This window comes from Conger conger, chromosome 16 (assembly GCF_963514075.1).
Source record: "Conger conger chromosome 16, fConCon1.1, whole genome shotgun sequence".
Classification (NCBI taxonomy): Eukaryota; Metazoa; Chordata; class Actinopteri; order Anguilliformes; family Congridae; genus Conger; species Conger conger.
In genome coordinates, this window is record NC_083775.1 from 23,332,164 (window position 1) to 23,352,959 (window position 20,796).

At 42.7% G+C, this 20,796-nt stretch overlaps 1 protein-coding gene across 2 annotated transcripts; it reads right to left on the reverse strand.

Annotated features, from left to right (window-relative positions):
- Positions 1-468: 468 nt before the first annotated feature.
- On the reverse strand, positions 469-19,352 carry emp2 (epithelial membrane protein 2). Of its 2 annotated transcripts, none has more exons than XM_061225116.1 (5): positions 19,245-19,352; positions 4,720-4,835; positions 3,523-3,616; positions 2,592-2,732; positions 469-2,130 (listed from the first exon to the last, which is right to left on the reverse strand). In XM_061225116.1, exons 2-5 carry the CDS (start codon positions 4,795-4,797, stop codon positions 1,961-1,963), a joined length of 483 nt encoding a protein of 160 aa, XP_061081100.1. In that variant the 5' UTR covers positions 4,798-4,835; positions 19,245-19,352; the 3' UTR covers positions 469-1,960. The 2 variants fall into 2 exon arrangements, with proteins under 2 accessions (XP_061081100.1, XP_061081101.1); XM_061225117.1 differs by lacking the exon at positions 19,245-19,352 and adding an exon at positions 5,457-5,548.
- Between the last annotated feature and the right edge of the window lie 1,444 nt (positions 19,353-20,796).

The following is a 20,796-nucleotide window of genomic DNA, read 5'->3' on the forward strand; positions in this document are numbered from 1 at the left end:
AACTCTAGAGACAAATCCCAGGAGAGTTTCTGAGATATTCAAACCACCCTGTCTGGCACCAACAATCATCCCACGGTCAAAGCCACTTCACATGACATTTCTTCCCCAGTATGACATTTAGTCTGAAAAACAGCTGAACCTCTTGACCACATCTGCATGCTTTTATGCATTTAGTTGCTGCCACATGATTTGCTGATTCAATATTTGCATTAACAAGCTGGTTTATTAGGTCTGCCTAATAAAGTGCTCATTGAGTGCACTGATATGACATGTAGGGATGATATGTTCATGTACTGAACATAAAGATTCACTGGTTCAAACACGGCTGTGATTGATAGCTCCTTGTAGTTCCACCCAATATGGGACTCTTGAAATCTCCTTCCCATGTCACTAATGTGCATATTGTGTTGTGATAGGTTAAGAACTTGGTATTACTCCAGACATTGAGTACAAGACAATCCACAAGTCTGCAAATAAAGACAATTGAACTTTTATTTTGGCCTCAGAAATTCAGACTTTTCGTTCACAGGGCTTACAAAAACTAGAATACATGAACTTGAACAAAAAAAATTATAACTCCAAAAGCCAAGTGAACCCGAAACATTTTCACGTTCTCATTGAAGCACAGCCGTGGCATAAAACAGTTTTGCTGTCAAAAGCTTTGAAAAGTTTTTTAAAAGGTTCAAAATACTTCCACAGTAACCTTGATATAATGTTCTCACATAAGATAAAAATATGAACCTCTGACAAAGGCTGTTTAACTCTGATTTGAGTAATAAAAGCGCACCGGAGTGTATGATACAGCTGTGTTGTGTTTGAACGCAATAAATGAAATATGCACCCAAATGCAATTGGAGAGGTACTTTGAACACACTTCTGAAGTTGTCTGGCTCTCATAATACAGATTTTAAAGTCCCACTTTAAGCTCTTATTGGGGGGGGGATTAACATTCAAGTGAGACTTAGTGCTCAGTGTCTATGGGAGTGCTTTCCGTTCAAAATAAAAGGGTTTTTGCATTTTTACTGTTGATTCAGTACTTGTATTTCCTTTGATGTTTCTTAAGATCAGGTTTACGGCCATTTTGGACTGTCTATCGGGTACTGTACTATCGTGTACTGTACTATCGTGTTCTTCATACATCGTGTTCTTCATACAGAGACTTTCTAGCCCCTGTTGACTGATGAAGGGAGTGGAACAAGCGGTGCCAATGAAAAGGCACCGGGTGGTTCTATCAAAAATAAACTCAGGGAAATGTCTGACTGGACATTTGAAGAGTACTTAAAAACAGCATGGTAGCCACTGACTTGCCCTATGCTTGCTCTGTGAGCTAAACGTTCCCCATTTCAGTTTTTTAATTATTTCCCGCTAGAAAAAGACATTCACAACAGATTCATTTCAAGCTCCAACTCCATATGCATTGAATGACATTTGTACAGTTAACCACTGATGTTCCTCCTGAGAACAGCTGAAGGTAGCATTTGAACATGAACGTGTCCAAAGGAAGATTTAACTACTTGGAATGCCCAGGTCTAATACTTCAAAATGCAACAACCGTCCAGTGGTTTAAACAATAAATATTATTTTCCATCCTTGTTTTATCAGTGAGACCTCCTACTGTAACACGTCTGCATGTGTTCAATTTCAAGTTTACTTCGCCTATGCTCAGCTCGTGAGCCTTTAAATCACAGCATAACACGTTTTCACCACAAAATTTGGCTAAATGAGATATTTAAAACAAAAAGAGTTAAAATTCTACATAAAATATCACACCTAGCTTAATACCAAAAGTTTCTAGTAGCTACATTTCTATTTAATGTTTTTTTTTCCTAGTAATGTTTATTTTGTTTTTGCTTTATTCACTATACATAAAAAAAATGAGTATATACAAAATATATTCCTTGGGCCTTGGCGTGTGCAGGCTGCAGTTGCTGGCCTTCAGGTGAGGTGAATGCGTTTTGGATTATCTGCGTTTCCTCAGGACTAAATACATCAGCCCACTGATCAGGGTGAGAGGGAAGGAGATCCAGGCCAGGACGAAGGAGTATCCGTAGTTTCCGTTTCTGAACATCGGTTTCTGGAAGCTGTCGTGCTCAGCAGTGTAGATCGACGCTCCGATCATGACACACAGCGCTGGGGGGGGAGAAATGGCAATTAGTCCTCTAGGTAAACAATACATCATTCTTTACTTGACAGCCTTATCCTGAGCGCTGCACAGCTTTGAAATATCAATTTATGTAGCAAGATGTTTTAAGTAATTGAGATTAATCGCCTTGCTCAAGGGTGTAACGGCTCACACGGGACTTTAACCTACTTTAATAGTCTTAATTATGTTAACTACGTGTCCTCCACACAAAAACCATCACTTACCACCAGTGCCACCACAGTGTATCTAGGTCTATACAAACTAGAAATAAAGCAAACATTTTTTTTCCCAGAAGACATCAAACTCATAATTGCGGCTCAGCAGATTGTCACTTTTTACTCATTGTTTTTTTTTAAGTGCAGGTAAGTCTGGAAATGGTAGGTTTTAAATCCTTTTTAAAAAGCTGCTCAGGCCTCGGACGGGACAGGTGCATTGAGGGAAAACTCACAGGACAGAAGCTGGATGACGGCTGTGAAGACAAATCTCTCTCCCTGATTGAGGCGGAAAAGCTGCAGGATGAACACGAAGAACCCCACGCAGCACAAAATGGTGGCCAGGATCATGGTTGCCTGAACAGCCTGGAGGTAGCCTGCCAGGGGCAGAATTTTTTTTTTTAATAAGGGTCAACCAATATCAATCTCTTTAAGACCAGGGTTGGATAGTCTTTAGAGCAGGCAGAAGAAGACTCAGTCACACCTTAATGATGTATCATAATCTGTACATTTATAGTGCTAATAAGGAATATCATTTATGTCTAAAGATGGAACTGAAGCAAATCAGAAACCTTAAACACATCTTGTTCAATTGTAGGAAACCTTAAAGCAGGAGGTGGCCAGGAGCTGCATCCCTTTCAGGAGCACTTGCCAGCTTCTGCTCTTAATTATTGAATTAGCCCTGTTATTTAAGTGATCTGACATTTTGACCCCCTTTACTGATAAGCTCATGAATGTCAGCTGAAGACTGTGCTTCTGTCCGTATGTGAAACATTTTGCTGCAGTCCAATGTACAGCAGAGTTGGGGTATAAAGCTAATTAGCTCATTGGCCAAGGGTAAATAAAGGCAAGCAGCCCTCCAGGAACAGGGTTGCCCACGCCGGCTCTCAGTAATTATGGACCCTCACCATGGACCACTTGACCCCAGCAGAGGAACCGCCGCTCAGTAAAGCAGCTTCGTGACTCAACAACTGAACAGGGGAAAGGTAATGAAGTCAAGAGTGCAATTTAACAAAGCGCCAAGTGGGGGTTCGAGGAGAATGCGGTCCTCCTGGGCAAAGGGTTCTGATGGATGTGTAACAGAGTTCAGAAATAGCTCACCAGCTACACACTTTAAATAATAAATATGAAACACAGGTATGATGAGGCTTAGGGTGTGTGCTTTACCTGCTGCGGCACTTTCGCTGTTCTCCACTGCATAGCATGTACTATTGCAGGTGTACCACAGGTCAGTGTAGAAATTTCCAGATATCCACCAAGCCTGAAAAAAATCAACAAAAGATGATAATAATGATTGCACAACTCTGATCAAGGAAAAGGAAATGTGTATTCATCAGCAGCGATCAATTCTCACACGCAATGCCGAGAGGCAGGGTCTACTGGGTTAGTTTGGTTTCTCTCATTTTAGGAAATGTTCTCCCTGCAGTCAGTGAACACACTCCTTTGATTTGCTTGGATACATTAGTATTAATTGTTGTTTTGATATTGAGAACTTTAATTTGGCCAGCAGATTGCCTCAGATAAAACTCCATTAACATAAAATTGTTCAAAGAAAATAGATTTCCTCATCAAGAAATAAATGTTTTCTCAAATAATCTAATAGAAGTATATCGGCATTTATATTTTTCTTTAATCTGCTTTAGGAACTCTTATTTGGTCTTCATGACTTCCTGTTTCACTGGGGTACGCCTATGAGGTGACACCCAAGCCAAATCCCATTCGTCATCCATCAACATGGGGATGGTTAGAGAACACACAAATTAAAAGACATATAACAAGTTATAACAAAAAAAGTATAACAAAAAAAGCTGAATGCAAAACTGAAAATACCCATCTCTACTCTAAAGGTAATAATATTTTGGTTCAAGAGCCAAACCAATTCTTCACGGATCACAGTTGCATCTTGGGGTTACCAAATCTTCAAAGCTACAATCTGAGGCCACCTCCATGGTTATTAGAAAGGCATTGCAGAAGAAAACTGTCATCAAATAGCAAATGTAAGTGCCTGGAGTCTGCTAAATACCACTGTGGCTTTGACTTGAACTGTTCATATGAGGGTGTTGATAATTTTGTAGGGCACTGTAATCTAGACAGAATGTCTATATATATCTGAAGTTGGTCTCTAAAATATAGTCACATTCCACACATGTATCTCACATTGCACAGAAAATGCACTAAAGTGCAGGTCTGAATTCAGCCCAGTGTTCTCAACTGTTGTCCACGCAGTTCAGAAAAGAAAAACATGGTCTGCGTTGATATTGTCCTTTTAACTCGAAATTTAATGTCATAACAACTGTCCACAATGCTATTGTGATGAAGGCCTCTTTGATACTCGGAGGTTGAGGGAAGTGTTTGTGTACTCACATTGTTTATCGTCGATATGAAGAGTAGCGTGGCAGATATTATGTGGAAAAGGATGATGAAGGCCAGGATCACCAACATGGTGGACAGTTATAAGGAAGCCTGCCGGAGTCTTGAATCTACAAAGAAAAAGCACACAGTGTAGAGCAGTGTTAAATTGTCTGGCTCACCATAATATGAGGCAAACGTGCAATGTTGGCATAAAACAATCATCAGTTCATTCTGTGTGCATACACACCCCTATTAACCCCCCCCCCCCCCCAAAAAAAAAGAGAAGAGAATGAATAAAATGGTCAAATAAACTGCCCACATTCTTGAATGCTTTGATTGCAGTCAAACCACTGTGACACCAATCTTGTGTCCCTAACCCTTTACTTTAACCCCAAGATAAAATTCCTTGGTAGGTAGGTAATTATAAATGATCTAAATAAAACAAAATAAAAAGATTATCTTAAAATAAGTGTCATTCTCACTGTGTACCCTGTCAGCATGCATGTGTTCAGAACTGTGTTTATATTGGACACCATCACTAAGGAAACAGGGAAACATGGAGTCATTCATCCGAATGGCCTGGGAAAATCTCAGAAGCACACGCACATTCTCACACGATAACAGGATTCCCCATCTATCCCATTATCTCTCCGACCTCGCTTCTCAACACAACTTAAATCCACTCCCATCTGTCTGGCAGAGTTCTCCCGCTGTCCTATCATCGAATGTATTTAAATCAGTAAACTCACGTGTTGGGATTGCGAGTGTCAGTGTTTTGCGGGCCCTGGAAGTCCAGGCCCTGACAGGGTCATTCCCCAGCCACCTGTAGTGAATGCAGAGCTGTACTGCGCCAGCCACTGCCAAACTGGTTTGCACCGCGCGTGACTACATCGGACAGTGTTCTTGTTCATTTATTTCCCCAAGTAGCTACACTCAAAGGAGCAGTGAGAAGCTGTTACCCGCTCACTGTAATTCATCAAAAATGACGAACGGTAGTGCTTTGCGTCATTATGACGTATACCTTAAAAAAATAGTGCTTTTGCTGCTGATATCTCTGCAGAGAGTTTGCTTTGGCCAGCCAAACAGAATCAGCAGAATCAGCTACGCCTTTATCTGTTAAGTGAGATAAATGTTGTTTTGCAGTGGAATTCCCCTTTAAACAGTGTCTGCGCCACCCTCACCAGGCCAAAACACAAAGGGCAGCTCGTTGCTTGTTTGCAAACATCTCTCTTTGAAACTGTATGCAAGTGTGATTTACTGCTGTGATTTACAAATGCTTATAAAATCAAATGCATTTTATATGAGAACTGCCATAACTGAGTGTGGGGCTTGGGGGTATGTGTGTGTGTGTGTGTGTGTGTGTGTGTGTGTGTGTGTGTGTGTGTGTGTGTGTGTGTGTGTGTGTGTGTGTGTGTGTGTGTGTGTGTGTGTGTGTGTGTGTGTGTGTGTGTGTGTGTGTGTACGTGCATGCGAGTGTGTATATATACCGTATGTGTGTGTGTGTGACTTGGACGATTCTGAAGCCAAAGTAAAATATTCTCACCCACAGGCCCTAGAGCACTTAATGATGAAAGCAGGAGAAAGATGCAGAATGTCTTTGTTTACTTTGGAGGTTTAGCAATATGAAAAGCAAATAGCAGATGTTAGCATAAGGTCTACTGTGGTTCAGCCCCCACAGCTCTCTCATGGGTGGTTGTGTGTGCAAGTACCAACAAAGCCGAAGTGGGACGCAGAGCAAGAAGACTTCTCTTCCTCACTATTCCATATAAATTTGACCATACATTGAAATCGCTCCTTTTTTTCATTCATAGTTTCAGAATTGCTTATTTTCTTTTGCCTGTTTTCTAAAATGAAATTGGAAGGCTATGGTCATGTTTGGCATCAGAATGTTTTTTTGAAATGTTATTATGTGACTGTTGCATGAAGAAGAACTGTGAGAGAACAATTTTGAGGCTAAAGGTTTTTTTCTTTTATAGGTCATGGTTATTCCAAAGCACGCAGCACTCCCTGTATTGGTTGTGTTTTCATTCTGATTCATTCTCATTTTTGGAAATTGTTCCTGCCCCCAAGCCAAAAACTGCTTGGGTCAGTGAATATACTAAAACACAAAGAAATAGAAAAACTGAAAAAAGGGAAACTGCACCATCAATCCATATTAGCATTCTTTATTGATCCCACCACTGTTGCAACTTTTATAAAACACTTGATGTTCTTATAAAGTAAGGTTGCGTAGATATCTTACTTGCCCTTCACACAAAGCACTCTTTTTGGGAATGACTGGCTCTTGGGAGTGTGTGTTGCTGCCCTGGTGATGTGAAACGTATCTCTCGGTCAGATGTTTCCCAGGGCGGGAGCCAGACGATGGGTCTGTTGTAACAGGCGTAGGAGTTTGAGTGTCCACACAGAACACTCGGTCTGGGGCCTGGTACCCCGAGGCCCCCGGCCGGCTGCAGTCCAGCCAGCTCTCCGGTTTCTCTTTATAAAATGCTACCGTTCTCAGGACTGGGAAAGGAAAATAAATTGGTCCAGTAAAGGCCGTGGCTTTCTTTCACGTTAACACCAACTGCCTGCAAAGCTGGGCCAAGAATTCTGCTTGTTCAGCGTGTTGGCTAGCTTATCTTCACCCTTGGGGAGCAGTTTTGGAAGTCCCTGATCTCCCTGAGTAAAATGTGAAATGCGACTGTGTTTCTGTTTAGCTTTTTCTATCGATCTTTTTGGCCTTTTTTATAGCTGAATCTCAAATGAAATGGTACAGTAGCCATTTATTAAAGCGGTTGGATAATCAGGTGATGTCAGGGACCTTCAGGAAGCCCAGTGTGGAAAGTTATATACACTCAGTGAGCACTTTATTAGGTATTTATTAGACTTCTTTTTTTTTTACTTCTACTGCTGTAGCCTATCCATTTAGAGGTTTGACATGTTGTGTGTTCAGAGATGCTCTTCTGCATACCACTGTTGTAATGTGCGGTTATTTGCATTACAGTCACTTTCCTGTCAGCTTTGACCAGTCTCCTCTGACGTCTCTCATTAACAAGGCATTTGGCTGATTAGATAATCGCATGAAAATGTAGGTGTAATAAAGTAAAAATGTTACTAATAAAGTGCTCGGTGAGTGTATATACTAACAGTAGCTAACTGATTTTAACCAATTTTTGTGGTTCAGTAATTGAGAACTCACTGTACCCGTCTCTTGCGTACGGAACAAAGCCGGCTCTCCTTCCCTGGGCCAGAGCAGTTTAAGAAACAACACCGCACACCCCCACAGAAAATGACATATGTGAGCTCTCCCACATCCCCCGCACGGCCAGTTAAATGGCGGTAAACGGCCGGTCGTTCGGGGGCCAGCAGGAGCGGAGCTCTGGGCGGGGCAAACCCCCGGCAGGAAGTCGGGCTCCGCTCTGGGAGGATACGCGGCCGCGGTGCTGCCGATGGATGTGAACGTGTGAAAGGGGGAGGGGCCAGGCACGGGCCAGTTACAGAGCAGCAGGCCCGCCGCACATATGGTTTCAATTCAGCGCTCCCTCCTTCTTCCTCCGCTAAGAGAGGGGGAGAGCGAGGTGGAGAGAGATGGACAGAGGCACAAAGGGACTGGGAACGATAGAGAGGGAGGGACAGAGAGGGAAAGAACGAGACACCGAGTGAGAGGAATGGTGTAGGAGGATGTGTAGGGGAGGGTAATTATCAGTGATGTTTGGTAAAAGGGCACCAGTAACTGGCCCTCTACCAGTAGCTCATACATTTACATGCTATAATCTAGTGGCAGTGTTTAACTCAGTGGTGGGCATTGTTGGGGGACATGCAAAATATTCTGAAGTTCTGAATCATGGTGGTGTTTAGGAGGACATTCTAGCGCAAACCAAGCTAATGAGGCCATTTTGGGTCAGACCAGGGAAGGCATGGTTTCTCAAGTCTGCATACATAGATGACCAGATATGCATGTGCTGACACCCAAAAACTGCCTTTTTAAAATCCATGTCAGCGTATCAAACAGCAGCCAAAATATGTTAGCAGCAATTTAAGTAGTTTAACGTCAAGCCATAAGAAATAACAAAGCAATGAATTTATATAGGATTTTTCACATTTCACAATCTTAAAGTGCTTTATCAGAAAGTGGGGAGGGTGAGCTGACCCCCAGAGGCCAATACCCAGCAGCCATTTTGTGCCAAAACACGCAACACACATCCGCTGATTTAGAGGAGGGGAAGCTGTGTTACTGTGCACCAGAAGTTAACCCCATTCTCACGCGCCCCCTTTTTAACACATGCCCAAAAATGGCATATCCAAAATGAAAATGTTACAGCTCTTTTTGACTACAAAATCTCTTCTGAAAGGCAGCCCTTGGAAGTTTGTTTTCTACCAGTCACAATTACTCAAGATTTTACTTGCACAAAGTTTTTTGCTCAGGAAGCGTTTTGCCCACCTAAGGAAATGTTTCGAGAGTAGATGCAGATGCTTGTGGCTGTGCCTGGTTAGCAACACAATACAGAAACAAGATTGAGCCACAGCTACATGGCTGGACAAATCCTGGTTCAAATTTACTCTAAATCTATTCTAATTTATGATAATACCACCAAAAATGAGTCCTCTGTATTGTTTTTCTAAGTTATGTTAGGCAGGTTTCCATATGATATGGGTCTTTAGAGGTGTGAAACATGTGACTTGACTATACTGAGGGACTGCTTGCCCAGTCCTGGTCAGAGACCCTTGTAGGTGGGCTCATCTTGTTCCGCAGAGTCTGTATAAACATACTGACATTTCCTATATATACAGTGCTTTCCACTTTTAAGCTATGGGGGAAACTGACAATAATGATAATTTCTCTGAGGAATTGCTAACTAGACCACGGATGATCTGTTGATGTTTCTCAGAGTTAGCATGTTTGAGCTATCACCAAGCCTGCATGCATATTATGCCATTTGGCAAAATAGACTTTCCTATACTGTATGTGCAATTTTGGAAACCGTAAGACACATGCACTACAGTGTGCATCTTTAAAGTGATAACTATTTTAAACAATATTTCCTAATATGCGCAGGGTATTTTAGGCATTTGAAAACATTATGACTAGATTTTTGAGGTTTGTGGAAAGTGGGCGTGCTCACATAGAGGTCTGTGTGAAGGCAGACTAGAATTAAGGAGTGGACTCAATCGACTCCCCTCCCTCTCTCTTTCTCTCACACAGTCACACACACATGCACACACAGCATGCATATAAATAACTGCACCAACTCCCATGAAAATATGTTAGCAGCATTTAAGCCCAGTGATCTATCATATCCTGAAGGCTTTTTCCCAAGACAAGCTGTCTATTGTAGTTCCCACAGGGCTACATTCAAACCACACTCAACATCTGTACTGCTCTGTGTCAGCCAATGCAACATCTGTACGCAAATCCCCCCTTACCATATAACATACACACATACTTCTGTATGGGCTACCAACTCACAAGAATTCAAAGCATTACACAAAGAGACTCTGCACAAAGGGTTCCATTGTTGACTGTGAGGTACATCAAAATGTCTAATGCATGTCATTCCTGTCACAATCTCAGACACCTAGTGAAACTGAATTTCCATTTAAATGCTCCTCTATTGTGGTTCTGTGAGGGGTTTTGGCTGGGCATATCAAGTGTTTATAAGTCTACCTTTTTAAATTGCCATGCTAAATTCTTTCCCTGGGATTACTTGTCAAATCTATAGGCCCTGCCCTAGAAAAAAATGTTAATTTCAAATTCCTATGAGACCATGGTCATGTTACATGAAAATCTTAAACCTACTGATACACTCATACATTCAGTACTGCCATGCCTTTAGGTTAATGAAATAGTTAAAAGAATGCATAACACTGAACACTGTATGTTACATTAACTCCTTTTCTTCACTTTTAGCTGTATAACATCTGTGTTGCACCTGGTCTAAAGGGTGGGGAGGGGGTTGTTTCTGCTATAAGATCAGTCCTTGATGGAAGTGGGGGTCGGAGGACCTGTTCAAATGAATGTATGGTGGAGTATGACAACATTTTGAAAATGCCTGGATTAGCCAGTGCGGTTGGGACCCGGCTATGTGAAATCCTGCAGCTCAGTAATGACAGTTGAGCCTCCCAGAAGGCTGGGGCCTCTATAAAACTTTATTACAAAATTAATTGCTGTCAACTCTTTGCAGAGGATTGTATTCTCTGGATTGTGGTTTTCTCTGCACATTTTGGGGGGGAACGCTGACTTGGGTTTCAGTTTTTCCCCCCTTCGTCATAAAAACAAAACCCACAGTCTGCAGGAAAACACACCTCCAGATTTCCATATTTCCATGCCCAATTACTTTACAAACATTGAACTGGAAGTTACTGTATATTCACATTACAGTAATTTCCTTGTGTCGTATACTTGTGTTTGTGTTTTCCTTCAGATGTGTGCATCAGTTGTTAGCCTGTAAGCCATGAAGAAGACATATGGACATCATCTCATGCTCAGTCGGGCCTTTGAGACTGATGGGTAAATTTGCGCAGAAACGCTGCAATTGCTTTTTAGTCTTGTAATAAGAGTTAAGATCTTCTCTCATGAGAAAATATTAGCTTGTTTACAGTTAATGTTTGCTTGACAGGTGACATTTTCTTATTCCTTTGAGATTAGTTTTTTTCTTCCATTGGCAAATGTTGAAACTGTCATTGGCAATATTTTTGTCTTATTTAGCAAAATAGTAAAAGAAATGAGATTTTAAGTCTCAATATAATTTTTGCAGTGAATGTATACCGAGGTTCACGAGTTGGAAAGCTCTAGCGAATCCTACTTTGGAAACTAGTGTAAACACACAACAGGGTCGGTTCGATTAAATTGCCACTGAAGCACTGTCCTTACTCTCTGGTTTATGGCTCTTACTGGCTTCACAGTGCTAGGACCAGATCCTGGCTCCAGGACATTCATCACCTTTCAACTTGAACCTGCAGTAGGCAGTCACTGCAGCCATCCTGCTTGGCAGTCAAGCTTGGGGGACTGATGGGTAATGCTGCGGTTGCAGTGTGACACACAGCCGGGCAGACAGTGCGTAACAACAGCTTCCTCTTAACAGCAGTGTCAGCGCCCAATTATAAGGCGGGAGGAGGCATCAGTGTGGGTCACTAAGTTAATATGAACGTTACCACCATGGGGACTGCAAGACTACATTTTATGCATTCAGTACACATACGAATGCCTTAGATCCTGGAGGGTTGGTGTTGTACTTTTTTTCACAAAGATACATCTTCACAGAATTTAAATTCAGTCCAAAGAGTGGGGAAATGAGGAGAAAAGTAGGCTACATCATCCCCTCCAAGTTTCTCTTATAAATGTTTCCTGTTGTGTTAAAGCAGACATTAGCCTTTCTTGATGTTTGCCCATTAACCTGAGAAATAGCTTGATGTTAATCTAAAGCAGATGTATTTCATGTGCACAGTGAACGCACATCATTACAGTTAAATGTAATAGGAATGATCTACGTTCCTGCTCTACAGTGAACGGTCACAAAGTTAACATCAATAAACCTAATGGGTCTGGAGCAGGTAACCCAATTGTGCTTCTCTACCCCTGAGATAAGGTATTCCGCCTGTGTTGCTTTGTTGTTTATTTTTTGATTTATCGAAGGTAACTTAGAGCTAACACCTGACGTGTTATTGATTCATACTCTGGAACATTTACAAAACCCGCTCGCATTAAGCACCTCGCACAATGGCACAGGAGCAAACACAGGGATCAGACCTGCACACTTCCAATTTACAAGCCCCGCAGGAAGGGGAAGACGGATCGCTTATGTCTGTGCATCTAAACAGCAGCTGCAGTGCTTTTATTGGCTTTCTGGAGGACAACCAGGCCCTGTGCCTTATAAAATGTCCCGCGCGCAGCACAATCCACGTTCTGTTTCAGTGTGCAGAGCAGATGGGAGGGACACTGTGTTGCCACCATCGCCTGGCAAGGCGCTGCACTTAGCTTTTTGCCATATGTCCCGGCAGAGTTGTATTTTGTTTGGTGCTTTCTCGAGAGCTTTCTTGTTTGGTACTTTCTTCAGTGAGAAGTTGCACTGATTTACTGTGGTGCAATGATGGTTGAGTGATATTTCATGAAGTCCACAGTGGGTGGGGCTGTTGTCTGTCACCGAGTTATCCCTGATTGGTTTACAGCTTAGCTGTGCATATTAAGATTCTTGAAGCCTTGCTGTCTCAGGATTGGTTTAAAGCTGACCGGTATTGGGACTAATGAATCTTTACTGTCCTGTGAGTGGCCTGCTGCTGTATAGGTATAAACAAGGTTACATGCTGAAGATAAATACTTCACTGCATATTAAAACTTCAGTCATCAATAAATCCATAACTGCAGGCTGTGAACTTAGATCACCACTTTACATTTCTTTCCACCTCAAACATGGTTGATTGCCTCCCTGGTAACAAGTAAGTAAGAGTAAGAATAGTAGCCGCAAGCTCTCCCTGAATATGCTCTTGTGTGTCTATTCTCTATTTAGATGCTGGAAAATGCCATCAGCGGCGGCACGGATGGTGCAGTGGGTAGCACTGCCGCCTCACAGCAAGGAGGTCCTGGGTTCAAATCCCCGTCGACCAGGGCCTCTCTGTGTGGAGTTTGCATGTTCTCCCCATGTTTGCGTGGGTTTCCTCCAGGTACTCCGGTTTCCTCCCACAGTCCAAAGACATGCAGGTTAGGCTGATTGGAGAGTCTAAATTGCCCGTAGGTATGAGTGTGTGAGTGAATGGTGTGTGTGCCCTGCGATAGACTGGCGACCTGTCCAGGGTGTATTCCTGCCTTTCGCCCAATGTATGCTGGGATAGGCTCCAGTCCCCCTGCGACCCTGTACAGGATAAGCGGGTTAAGATAATGGATGAATGAATGAATGAAAATGCCATCAGCAAGTTTGCCAGGTAAGTTTTGATGCATTTAACTGAGCGATGAAGAGTTGATGGAAGACGTAGGTAATAAATCAACTTCAATATGAATGAGCATTAATATTGTTTTTTGTTTCTTTAGTTTCTAGAAAGCAGAATAAGGAAATATATATATTTAGCCATATTTAGCAGCTTTTTTGGTTTATTATGGTAGAAATAGCTGATGTCATGTGCTCTTTGCTATTGTGACCTTTGGCTTCCTTTGTGGGGGTATAGGCAGGTGTATACAGTATATACTGTGAAGTCTACTGTGATAAATTTTAAAAATGCATTATAAAAATGAAATGTAATTGATCAATCGATTGATGATGCTGTCATATCCAGCCAAAGGTCCACAAGGACATTGGTTGTAGTAAGCTACAGCCAGTAAACATGAATCAATTCTACTTTAGTAACACTAAGTCTAACACCTTCATAAATCCTCTGCAATTTCAGAATGAACAATATTTTAGGCTATAAATATGAGAAATTATTTATATGTGCCCTACACCAATTAAATTCTTGCTCTAAAAACAAATGGCCACAGAGGTGGCGATTTCAACTTGTCCCTCGACCACTTGTATTAATGGGGAGATAAAAAATAAAAAATAAAACGACTTCCTGTGTTTACGAAGCACAGAATCTGCCTCAGAGTCGAAACACAAAACAAAGAGCCCTGTTCACTGGCAGGAGGGAACGTGGGCCGGTGACCCAGGGTCAGAACTTCACATTTACACACTGCTATTATAACTGCACAAGCATTATTCTCCCTTTCACCCAAACGACGAGCCTCCTCGCGGACGAGCTGGCAGATAAACGAGGGACAAATTGGAGCCGCGATTATTCCGGCAGAAAGAAAGAAAAGCTCTGGCTGGCTGACTCCTGCAGAGGAATGTGGGGGACTTTTTCTTTTTTTTATCGGTTGGCTGAAATGCCCCCCCTCCCTCCCCCTGAAATCTGCCACATTAGTTCAGCCTGACTTTTGTGTTTATGTTCAACAAGGCAGATTCAGGGCTTATTTTTGGAGAAAACACAAAAGCCCAGCTCTTCCCTGGCAGATGTCCAGGCCCATGTTTTAAAACAATGGACCAAACAAAGCGCTGTTTTGGGTACGTGCCACACCGAAAGATAAGCCACACCCAAAGGAAGGATTTGATTGGACCGTGATTGAGCTTTCCGCAGGACAATGCTAAAAAAGAAAACAGCTCCACACTTTGTTTCGCAGACTGCGCATGAAGCAAACAAAAGACACCTGAGACAGGCAATTACCAGAAAGCCAGAGCTGCTCTCTCAGAAGGGCTCTGAGGCTCCCGAGCCTTTCCAAGCCTTCAAGCTCCAGGAAGAGTCAACGCTACACAACAATACGTCTTAGCACGGCTATGCTTCTAATAGGACAGAATTAGTGTTGCTCTGCTCCGTTCCAGTATTTTTGTTTTTATTTTCATAGCAAGATGACCACAATAGTTCCTCAGCATGCAAGTTACATTCTGCAGTTAAACGGTCATTTCTAGCTAACAGTGCAGAGGTTGTTGTGGTGAGTTGGTACTCTCGTGAAGGCGAAAATCCCCTTCTACCCCCCACCCCTCGCCCCCCTGGGCCTCCGCCCCACTGTGTTGAAAGGGCCTTTTTCTCTCCTGCTAAGTGTCTACAGCCTTTCATCTTCTCACTGTCCGGCACAAGCAGCTGTTGAAATGTTAAACATCGGAGGGTCTGTCCCAAAGTGTGTCTGCTCAGCTGCTGCAGGTGGAGAATGCCACAGGTGACACGACTCACACGACTCACAGAGCCCCGCAGTGAGTGATCTTCCTCTCTCTCCATCCCTCCCTTCCCTTCTTTCTCTCGGTTTTCTCTCATTTCTACAGGTTTAGGGGGCCTTCTTAGGGGCCACACTCTCATTTCTACAGGTTTAGGGGGCCTTCTTAGGGGCCACACTCTCATTTCTACAGGTTTAGGGGTGCTTTTTAGGGGCCACACTCTCATTTCTACAGGTATAGAGGGGGCTTTTTAGGGGCCACACTCTCATTTCTACAGGTTTAGGGGGCCTTCTTAGGGGCCACACTCATTTCTACAGGTATAGAGGGGGCTTTTTAGGGGCCACACTCTCATTTCTACAGGTTTAGGGGGCCTTCTTTGGGGCCACACTCTCATTTCTATGCTTATGTTTAAATCTTTTTCTGCAGTTTTTTATTAGCACAATAATTTTAAAATATACTGCTAATAAACACATTACATTACATTACATTATTGGCATTTGGCAGACGCTCTTATCCAGAGCGACGTGGTGATGCTTTCACGTGATGCTTTCACAAGTTACACATGCTACATTCTGATTCAAAATAAATACTTAAGCCCTCTGAAAAATAAGAGTAGCCATTCCAACCAACTAGCAATCACACTGAACTCCTTTGAGTGGATAACGCTACCCTGGAGTATAGGAAGAAGAGGAGAAATAGGAAGCTGGCCTTTTTCAGGAAGCTGAACTCTGCAGAAAGTACAAGGAAAAGGACGCTCTGCACAAGGCAGATGCTTCTCCTCGCTTCTGCACACTTGTCACAGGCTTATCGCGGAGCTTGCTTTGTTTTGCCTCCTCACACAAATACCAGATTTGCAGACCGTACTGCCTGCAAGCACCAACTGCCTCTGTTTATAGTGCTCCTAATGTCAAAGCCATATGTGCCTGGCCGTGTGAGAGAGAGAGAGAGAGAGAGAGAGAGAGAGAGAGAGAGAGAGAGAGAGAGAGAGAGAGAGAGAGAGAGAGAGAGAGAGAGAGAGAGAGAGAGAGAGAGAGAGAGAGAGACTGCCTTTTGATCTCAGCAGCATGTTACGAGGAGAAGCCCCTGGTCTTTGTGCTCCTCGTGGCCGAGAGCCCAGCCAACTGCAGACCGAGCCTCGCTCGAGGAATTTCACCTTCAAGCGTTTTTACTCCAGGAAACCAGCCGTGAGACATCTGCAATACATTGTCTAACTCCCAGGACTGTGCTAACCCGCCAAAAATATTTTACCTCCCGATTTTAAATGCACCCGACTCAGTCAAACTCTCAGACGCACCGACACACTCAAACTGACCCAGCCCCCCGCCCACACTCAAACACATATACAGACACTCTCATGACCTTTGGGCTCCTTTTATTAAAGACAGATGCGATTCATTTGCATCCCTCCTTTAAAGACAAAATAAACCGCGATTGGCTGTGGTTGCTGGAGGAGACGAGGAAATGTGCTCGTTCTCTGTATTCTTTCTACTGGAAAGTTATAATTGGTGATTATTCTTCTTCACAATCGTTGCGGATCAAACAAAATGCAATTAGGCTGCATGTACAAAGAAAGAACAGGCTCATCCCAAACACCAGAAAACAATGCAGATGCAAATATTTGTATATTTATAATGGGCTGCAACAATACCGCTATCGTAACACTGGTTTTTCCGATGGGGTTTTACAACCACAAAGATGAATCAATTGAGCTGTTACCCCGCCAGAGAAAGTGACTCTACTATATCCACATTTTGACAGGACTGATCCTACTCAAACACACCAGAAGCAAATGTTACCGTGGTGGTCCTCATCTCTGAAAACTGCATATATTCTACTAACCGGCAGAACGGAGAACCACGAGCCAAGACCTGATAAATCTGCTTTCTTAATCAAATGGACTGTGGGACAACCCCTTATTTGTTTTTTGTTGGACATTTTGCGCATTCAGGTTTGTGCATATCAGGAAATGAACACATTGAAAAATTATGTTCTGGAACCGTGACTCATTTTTTTTCATTTTGTAGCCTATAGGCTATACAGACAACTCAGAATTGTAAAGACGCATTTAAAGGACCTGTTTATCCAGCAATTAGACGAGGGCCAGTTTTTCCCAAAACCCATCCTGCTACACTGTTTGGAACATGAAGGGTGTGCGTCCGCAATTAATAGTCCTATCCATAGGCGACAATGCGAAAGTAGCCAACAGGTTGCAGGCCTAGCCCTAAATGTGACCCGAATGGACCATTTTATTTAAGAAGTAGTCTGGATCGGTGCATATGCTAAACCATGCGTCAATACAGAGATGCATTTGGGACTAGTTCATATACAATGGCTGCTCTTGAAGATAAAACTGCAGTGTGCTGCAAGTGAGCGAGAGTCTCCTCAAGACATCGAGAGGAGTGAAATGTTGAGAGATGTTTTGACATACTAGGTTAACCCCAATATAGCTCAGCTTTCCCTCGAAGTGGTCTGTCTTTTCATAAGCTAAAGCCGGGTTTTCACCTGAATGCGTAGACGGTGACTTTTCACCACAAATATGTTCACTGGGATATGATTATATATTAATCAATTTGCTCTTTTGTTCCGAGCCCGTTAACCACGCGTTTAGTAGCCTAACATTGAATAAAAAACAAATAAAATGTGTTGCTCTTTTTCCCTTCAGTCGCATTTATGAGCTTTAAAGCTGAGTAAAAATAGGCTACAGGAAATCAAATTCATCACACCCCCTCGTTTGTGTTTGTGTTGTAATTCCAGACGTGACGGCCCTCCGGAAATCCACTACGTCGAAGTCTGCTACGAGTCATGAAAGCACAAAACTTCCCCACCCCCAAACTTCAGCAACACGGTGGAATGTGGCGAAGGAAAAGCGCAGCCTACTGGGGAAAATTCCTGGATAATTTGGGATTTGCCCATGCATTCGACAGGGATTTAATAAATGGAAGGCTAAATTCTATAAACTTTGTTAAAATTAACATGATGTTCTCTCCGTCATTTAGCCTAGATGCTTAGAAGTATAGCCTATGTCACTCCAATCCGTCAGATTCTATTGTTGCACTCATAAAACATCCATTCGTGATTATGATCACTAGCCTACACCAGAACATCATTGCAATAATTCATGTTGTTACATTGTCCAAGCATAAATGTACAAAACCAGTTCTTGAAACAACTGCCCAATTCCAGGGGCACAACTTTTGTACGAGACGGTACACACTGCGTTCGTTCAATAGGCGCGTATAGGTAAACTTGAAACGCCAGGAACAACGAGTAGCACAGTACCAGCATTAGACAGCAGGGGGCGCTGTAAATGAGTCGGAAAGGGATGAAATCGAAACGTAAAGAGGGAAGTTTAGATTTCCAGACTTTCCCTCGCACAGTAAAACAAAAGGTTTCAAAATAACTGCTGGGCAGGTCAACATCATCTTGAATGTTATTATAGGCCTACATTATAAATACGATACATTATACAAGTAGTAGCAGATGTTTGTGTACAGAATAAAATGGCTCCAATTACATCATACTTCTGGATTACCAATATGTAACACATCAAGTTGCACAGGCTACAAAATAGCCAAATAATTATTGCTAATCTGATATAGTAGGAAATTTTGCAAGCTCAGTAAAACAGAAGGCGCGGAAGACACACATGCGCTAGACAACGCCCCTTTGATTGTAGGCGTTGGTACTTCATTGAGATGAAATTAAGTTTTGGGCTTGCAGTAAACAACCATTAGCAAGTTCACACCGTGCCATACCATTGTTTTTCCATAGTTAAGTTAACTCGCTGCACCCAAAATATAGCCAAGACGTTTTTATAATAGGTTACCTGCGATTTTATTCACAAAAAAGAAAATAGTTTTAGATGATACAAAAGTTGATACTCACAGTTGCAAAGAACGCGCAGAGTTCTTCAGAAGGCTTTAAAATTTTAATTTGGGGGCCAGATGTGGCGAACGAATGATGTGCGAACGTGACTCGGTCGTAGCAGTAGTAGTAGTAATAATGGGATAAGTGTAACGGCGGGCTCCTCCTCTCAATTCGGCGACAGCCCTGAACTGAAATTGGGTGTGGTTTGGAATTTGATACTTCTTGTACCGGAGGTGGACAGCGCGCAGAGATGTGGTTATTACATCTTATCATCACCAAATCCAGTGTGGGGAAATGGGATTTTGTTTGGAGCAGGGGAGTGGTGACAGGGGTGTAGCAATTGGGATGCGGCCAGTGTCTAATATTTGTGCACATTCGACATTAATTTCAGCGCAGTGCAATGTGCCTGGTTTGCATACTTTGGTCTAGGCGTGGGTACACCATCTTTTTTGCGATTCACAATGAAGTAACAAAGCTCATTGGATAGATTAAATAGGCTACACTACAGCCCTGGAAGGCTTTACTACTCATTTTCATTCGCATGTAAACTCTGCTGGATTCTAACACGGAACATTTACACCGTGTAGTCACCCCCCATGGTTAAACTATTCAAAATATGTTGCCAACGTGAGTGCTGGGAATATGTAATGACTCATAATTATGCCGCTAACGAATGTTTTGTTAACGTGTCAATTTTCTCTGGGGACAATTCTCACCAGGGAGTATATAGTTGCTGCTGGCGATCTGTGTTTGTGTTGTTTCACAAAGATTAAAAGATGAGATATGGAGTGAAGGCGCCAGTGCGAAGAATCTACACACAATAAAATAAATGTGAAATGTAAACTGGAATTCTCCATCAGATTTTCCTTATCATAGAACTGCAACAAAAATACCGTACAACGTCATGCGCTGGCAGTGGTCTCAAAAGTTAGGCAAGTTCGCGGCCAGTTTTCTCTTACAAAATAAAAGGCTAGCTATCTAGGCTATGCTATATATCTTCTCAGCTAGCCTGTGTGTGTGTGTGTGTGTGTGTGTGTGTGTGTGTGTGTGTGTGTGTGTGTGGGCGCGCGCGCGTTTTGATCAGATATAGCCAACATCGCGTCGCTCCCCTAGGCAAACATAACGGAGAAGTTATCTGCGGTGTGGGGTCGAACATGCGGTCTCACATTTGGATCTGTCGATTTCCAGTACGCCCATCAATTTTCCACTCATCTCACAGTTTCCAATTGCCATGAGAACTCATGCAGATGAGAGTGCTTTTAAAAAAATGGTAAATGGTTGGCATTTTTATAGCGCCTTTATCCAAAGCGCTGTACAATTGATGCTCCTCATTCACTTATTCAAACACACACTCACACACTGACGGCGATTGGCTGCCATGCAAGGCGCCGACCAGCTCGTCAGGAGCATTTGGGGGTTAGGTGTCTTGCTCAGGGACACCTGAACCGGCTATACCCTCCGACTGCCAGACGACTGCTCTTACTGCCTGAGCCATGTTGTTGTTGGTTTTTGGACCAAACAATATTGTTCTGTTTTTTTTTTCAACTTTAAGACCCCAACCCAAGGCATC

Bases quoted from the DNA above. Each gene is read 5' to 3' on its own strand.
- emp2 (XM_061225116.1), bottom strand. From the start codon at position 4,797: ATGTTGGTGATCCTGGCCTTCATCATCCTTTTCCACATAATATCTGCC. The intron at 3,617-4,719 runs GTGAGTACACAA...GATTTTTTTCAG, and splicing joins TCATATCGACGATAAACAAT to GCTTGGTGGATATCTGGAAA. The intron at 2,131-2,591 runs GTGAGTTTTCCC...CTCCCCCCCCAG, and splicing joins CGTCATCCAGCTTCTGTCCT to CGCTGTGTGTCATGATCGGA.